Source organism: Amblyraja radiata, unplaced genomic scaffold (genome assembly GCF_010909765.2).
Source record: "Amblyraja radiata isolate CabotCenter1 unplaced genomic scaffold, sAmbRad1.1.pri S36, whole genome shotgun sequence".
Classification (NCBI taxonomy): domain Eukaryota; kingdom Metazoa; phylum Chordata; class Chondrichthyes; order Rajiformes; family Rajidae; genus Amblyraja; species Amblyraja radiata.
The window spans coordinates 829,792-836,434 of NW_022630149.1; the positions used below are offsets into that span (position 1 = coordinate 829,792).

Genomic DNA, 6,643 nt, shown 5'->3' on the forward strand with positions numbered 1-6,643 from the left:
AGAGGAAACGCCCTCTCACTGTCTCCATTACGAAGCACCTCCAGGCAAACGTGTGGGTTTGTGTTTTAAAGTACAAGGAGGAAGTGGGCTGAGAGCATCCGTTCTGTTGTAGAGGTGAGTTCCCTGACGCCCAGCTTTGAGCACAGGACACCTGGTACTGAGAAGAGAGAAGAGAGAAGAGAGAGAGAAGATAGAGAGAAAGAAAGAAAGAAAGGAGAGGAGAGAGAGAGAAGAGAAGAGAGAGAAGCTGCAAGAACGTGTAGCAATCAATAAAGGGCTATAGGTGTATTGTGAGTATGTATATATATATATATGTACAGGGGCATATCTATCCATGCACTGTGTACTTGTGTGTATAGTGATGCATTTTATATATGTATGTTACGTGTTAGATCATGCCAATAAAGTTTTTTTAATTGAAAATTGAAATTGAGAGAGACAGAGAGAAGGGGGAGAGAGAGAAGAAGAGAAGGGAGAGAGAGAGAGAGAGGAGAAAAGGGAGAGAGAGGGAGAGGAGAAAAGAGAGAGAGAGAAGAGAGGGAGACAGAAAAGGGAGAGAGGGAGATAGGAGAAAAGAGTGGGAAGGGAGAGAGAGAGATAGGAGAGAAGAGAGAGGAGAGAGAAACGAGAGAGAGATAGGAGAGAAGAGAGGGAGACAGAAAAGGGAGGGAGAGGAAGAGAGAGAGAGAGAGAGATAGAGAGAAGAGAGAGAGGGAGAGAGAAGAGAGAGAGATAGAGAGGAGGGAGAGAGAAGAGAGAGAGGGAGAGAGAAGAGAGAGAGGGAGAGAAGAGAGAGATAGGTGAAAAGAGAGGGAGAGAGAGGAGGGGGAGAGAGAAGAGAGAGAGACAGAAAAGGGAGAGAGAAGAGAGAGAGAGTGAGAGTGAGAGAGAGAGAGAGAGCTTCAGTCGGTTTGGTTTAGTCACGGGGAGAGTGAGAGAGAGAGAGTGTGTGTGTGAAGTGAGGGAGGGAGAGAGGGAGAGGGCTTGAGCTTCAGTGTAGCCGAGGTCGGGTTGGTGTGGAGTCACGGGGAGAGAGTGTGTGTGGAGAGAGAGGGAGAGGGCTTGAGCTTCAGTGTAGCCGAGGTCGGGTTTGGTTTGGAGTCACGGGGAGAGAGTGTGTGTGTGGGGGGGGAGTACAGCGGATCCACACAAACTAACCAGCCAGTTCCCTTTTGTGAAACGTCTACCCCGCCAGTGTCAGTTTCATTGTGAAATCCACCGCCGCCGCTGCTTCAGTCGGGGCACAAGTCGCGTCTGAAACTCTTTCCCAAACTCCGAACCTTCCCCGCTTACAAACACTCTCTCCACTGAAACACAGGTAATCCAAACGCGCCGTTTCAAAAAGCAAACTCGAGAGTGAAAAATGTCTAATCGGATAAGGCTTGTTCTAAAAGTTACCGTGTAGTTTCCACCAACTAAAGTTTTTTTGCTGAATTTGATGTTATTGGGGGGTTTTTCCCACCCTAATCTTATTTTTTCTTGCTTTTGGAGCTGTGTGTGTTTTTTAAATGTGTTTTTCTCCTTTCACACACACACAGAGAAAGAGAGAGCGGGGTGGGCGCGACTGGATGGCTTTTCTGTCGAAGAAGAAGAAATTCAAGTTCCTGGTGCGTTTGACGGTGGTGGATCTCTCCGCGGTGCCGTTCGTCAACGGGATCATTTTCTGCAAACTTCGCCTCATGCAAGGGGGTGTCTTCGAGGAGCTGACTTCCCGGTGAGTAGGAAACGCAGGCAAGGGTGCGGGGGGATGCTAAAAGCGGCCCTTCGGCCCTCCGCGTCCGTCCTATCCCCCCTCTCTCCGGAGTACAGTACCACATGCAGGTACAGCATGGCAGTGAAGAAAGATAATGGCATGTTCGACCTTCCTTGGGGGGAAAGGGGAAGTACAATGGGATCTGGGGGTTGTCCTTGTACATCAGTCACTGAAAGTAAGCATGCGGGCAACATAGAAACATAGAAAAATAGGTGCAGGAGGAGGCCATTCGGCCCTTCGAACCAGCACCGCCATTCATTGTGATCATGGCTGATTGTCCCCAATCAATAACCCGTGCCTGCCTTCTCCCCATATCCCCTTGACTCCACTAGCCACTAGAGCTCTATCTAACTCTCTCTTACTCACACTTACTACATTCACCAAGTATGTTTCACAACACACGAGGAATTTGATTTCCCACCAATACAAAGCAACTAGACACACGAAATACATTTTAACATAAACATCCACCACAGTGACTCCTCCACTTTCCTCACTGCGATGGATGGCAAAATAAAAAGTTCAATCTCTTCCCTACGATTGGGGGCCTCGAACCTTCCGTTGACGGGACGATCTTGACCCCCCGTAGCCGGCGGTCGGGCCACCTCGTTGGGGCGATCAAGCTCCCACATCAGGGGGGGAATCTCAGCTCCCCCCCAAGCCGGGCGATCGGACCCCGGGTCGGGGCTGGTCGAACCTTGTGTGTCATTTGGAGATTCCCGACATTGTTCTCTACCCGAGACTACAAGCTCATCGATGGTGAAATCCGCAGGCCACGGTTCGAGCGTCGATCCCAGGCAAGGGATGGTAGATCAATAGACAATAGGTGCAGGAGGAGGCCATTCGGCCCTTCCAGCCAGCACCGCCATTCATTGTGATCATGGCTGATCGTCCCCAATCAATAACCCGTGCCTGCCTTCTCCCATATTCCTTGACTCCACTAGCCCCTAGAGCTCTATCTAACTCTCCCTTAAATCCATCCAGTGATTTAGCCTCCACTGCCCTCTGTGGCAGGGAATTCCACAAATTCACAACTCTCTGGGTGAAAAAGTTTTTTCTCACCTCAGTCCTGAATGGCCTCCCCTTTATTCTAAGACTGTGGCCCCTGGTTCTGGACTCGCCCAACATTGGGAACATTTTTCCTGCATCTAGCTTGTCCAGTCCTTTTATGATTTTATATGTTTCTATAAGATGCCCCCTCATCCTTCTAAACTCCAGTGAATACAAGCCTAGTCTTTTCAATCTTTCCTCGTACGACAGCAGGTACAGCAGGCAGTGGAGAAAGCGAATGGCCTTTATACAAGAGGAGTTGTGTATAGGAGCAAAGAGGTCCTTCTGCAGTTGTACAGGGCCCTAGTGAGACCACACCTGGAGTATTGTGTGCAGTTTTGGTCTCCTAATTTGAGGAAGGACATTCGTGCGATTGAGGGAGTGCAGCGTAGATTTACAAGGTTAATTCCCGGGATGGCGGGACTGTCTTATGCTGAGAGAATGGAGCGGCTGGGCTTGTACACTCTGGAGTTTAGAAGGATGAGAGGGTACCTTATTGAAACATATAAGATTATTCAGGGTTTGGACAAGCTAGAGGCAGGAAACATGTCCCCGATGTTGGGAGGAGTCCAGAACCAGGGGCCACATACAGTTTAAGAATAAGGGGTAAGCCATTTAGAACAGAGACAAGGAAACACTTTTTCACCCAGAGAGTTGTGAATCTGTGGAATTCTCTGCCGGAGGGCAAATCACTGGATGTTTTCAAGAGAGAGTTAGATTTAGTTCTTGGGGCTAATGGAATCAAGGGATATGGGGAGAAGGCAGGAACGGGGTACTGATTGTGGATGATCAGCCATGATCACAATGAATGGCTGTGCTGGCTCGAAGGGCCGAATGGCCTCCTCCTGCACCTACTGTCTATGTTTCTACATGTACTAATCCCATTTCCCTGCATTAAGCCTATCTCGCTGTTCTGTTCCTATCCGAGTGGCCCGTGAAAATGCTTTTGAAACATTATCGTTTAATGCTTTCTAAACTGTATCTGCCTCAGTAGCCACCTCCAGCAAAGAAAAGACACAGAGTGCTGGAGTAACTCAGCGGGTCAGGCAGCATCTGTGGGGAACATGGATAGGTGACGTTTCACAGAGTGCTGGAGTAACTCAGTGGGTCAGGCAGCATCTGTGGAGAACATGGATAGGTGACGTTTTGGGTCTGAAGAAAGGTCTCGACCCGCAACGTCGCCTATCCATGTTCTCCAGAGATGCTGCCTGACCCGCTGAGTTACTCCGGCAGTTTGTCTCTTATTTTCCCGGTATGAATCAGTATTTGGAGTTCCTTGTGGCTCCAACCCCCTCCGGCAGCTCGTTCCAGATATCCACCGCCTTCTGCGGCATTTTGGGGTGGGACAGGGGTCGAGCTGCTGCCTCAGGGACTCGAGTTCGATCCTGACCTCGGGTGCTGTTTGTACGGAGTTTGCACGTTCTCCCGCATGGGTTTCCCCAACTGACGCCAAAGGGTGGTGGGTGTATGGAACGAGCTGCCAGAGGAGGTAGTTGAGGCAGGGACTATCCCAACATTAAAAAAAAAACATTTAGATAGGCTCTGGAACTCCCTCCCCCAACTGATCCGCAATTCCGTGTCCCTCACCATCTTCCAGTCCCGCCTCAAGACCCATCTCTTCACCTCTGCCTATCCTTAGCCCCACGTCCCCCTCCCTTTTCATCTGTGCATTAATTGCCTCATATTGTGTTTTGAATTGAATTCTGTCTTTACTTTGTGTACTAGTCATGTCTCTACTATTTATTTCATTCCCCTTACATGTTTTTCCGCTACCTGCTAAATTTTTGTAAGGTGTCCTTGAGACTCTTGAAAGGCGCCGATAAATAAAATGTATTATTATTATTACATGGATAGGGCAGGTTTGGAGGGATTTGGGCCGAATACAATGACTGTGGTGAGATACGGGCAAAACAGAAGCATGTGGGACTATTGTAGATGGAACATATTGGTCGGCATGGGCAAGTTGGGCTGAAGGGCCTGTTTCCTCACTGTGACTCTGACTCTAAAGGGATATGGGCCAAATGCAGGCAGGTGTGACTGGTATAGATGAGGCATGTTGGTCGGCATGGGCAAGTTGGGCTGAAGGGCCTGTTTCCACACTGTGACTGACTCTAAAGGGATATGGGCCAAATGCAGGCAGGTGTGACTGGTATAGATGAGGCATGTTGGTCGGCATGGGCAAATCGGGCCGAAGGGCCTGTGTCCACAGTGACTCTGACTCTAAAGGGATATGGGCCAAATGCAGGCAGGTGGGAATGGTATAGATGAGGCATGTTGGTCGGCATGGGCAAGTCGGGCCGAAGGGCCTGTTTCCACCCTAATACTATGACTGTGGTGGGATATGGGCCAAACGCAAGCAGGTGGGGCTAGCGTAGATGGGGCAAGTCGGGCCGAAGGGCCTGTGGAAACTGTGTGACTCTGTAACACTGTCGGGGCTGGAACAGGAACCTTGTAGGGTTGTGAAATTTCCAGCTGTTTACCTTAGCAACCTGACCTCCCTTGACGGACGGATGATGCCGACAGATGTGACCACGCACATCGCTTGCCAGCTGTGCCGTGTGTAGACAAGTTCTCCTCCCCGCCTCTCCATGGGAACCGGAGCAAGCAAGATGATTCACAACCGCACACGTCACTGCTTTCATGCTGAATGTGTCTGGCACTCCCAGTACACACACACACACACAATGATTCCAGTTGGGCTAAAACGTGCAATTCACTACGTTTTAGTTAGGCCCAAATCTAATTTTTGTCATTTATTTTAGATCAAAATTTTAGGTCAAAATTTGCCCTAAAATTAATCACTAAAATTAATAATAAATCATTCCAACTGAAATTATTATTTTAATAAGTAAAATTAAATAAAAAGTAGTAACGAGGGTTATTGATTTGGGGACGATCAGCCATGATCATATTGAATGGCGGTGCTGGCTCGAAGGGCCGAATGGCCTACTCCTGCACTTATTTTCTATGTTTTCTAACTAATTTATTTACCTAAAATGTAATAAGTTGAATGTAGTAACTCTAGTGCAGTAACTCTAGTGTAATACCTAGAGTAATAACCAATAGTAACTAGTGTAGTAATTAGAGTAATAACTAGAGTAATAACCAGTGGTAACTATAGTGTAGTAACTATAGTGTAGTAACTAGAGTAATAACCAGTGGTAACTGTAGTGTAGTAACTATAGTGTAGTAACTAGAGTAATAACTAGAGTAATAACCAGTGGTAACTATAGTGTAGTAACTATAGTGTAGTAACTAGAGTAATAACTAGTAATAACCAGTGGTAACTATAGTGTAGTAACTATAGTGTAATAACTAGAGTAATAACTAGAGTAATAACCAATAATAACTAGTGTAGTAACTATAGTGTAGTAACTAGAGTAATAACCAGTAGTAACTATAGTGTAGTAACTATAGTAATAAGCAATAGTAACTATAGTGTAGTAACTAGAGTAATAACCAGTAGTAACTGTAGTGTAGTAACTATAGTGTAGCAACTAGAGTAATAACCATGAGTAACTATATTTTAGTAACTATAGTGTAGTAACTATAGTGTAGTAACTAGAGTAATAACTAGAGTAATAACCAATAGTAACTAGTGCAGTAACCGCAGTATAGTAACTGTAGTGAAGTAACTAAAAGGTAATAACTAATAACTAAAATGGTTATCTAAAGATTTGGGATAAAAATTTTAGTTATTACAATTTTATTTAATGTTAGTTATTTTAATAACTTTAGTAATAATTTAGAGATACAGCACAGAAACGGGCCCCGCACCATTTCCAAAGTCTCCATATCCTTCCTGTAATTGGGCAATCGGAACCGCACGCTATCCTCCAC

At 46.5% G+C, this 6,643-nt stretch overlaps 1 protein-coding gene across 2 annotated transcripts in view; it reads left to right on the forward strand.

The window, feature by feature from the left end:
* The first annotated feature begins 232 nt into the window (after positions 1–232).
* The window catches only part of LOC116969402 (protein FAM102A-like), a 27,678-nt gene continuing 21,267 nt past the window's right edge, over positions 233–6,643 (forward strand). Inside the window, exons 1-2 of one of the 2 annotated variants that reach the window (XM_033016276.1) lie at positions 233–290; positions 1,541–1,714. In XM_033016276.1, coding sequence (XP_032872167.1) covers positions 1,569–1,714 — 146 coding nt within the window. In that variant the 5' untranslated portion in view covers positions 233–290; positions 1,541–1,568. Of the gene's footprint in view, positions 291–1,036; positions 1,319–1,540; positions 1,715–6,643 lie in introns of those variants that run through there. The other variant, XM_033016275.1, reaches the window with a different exon arrangement.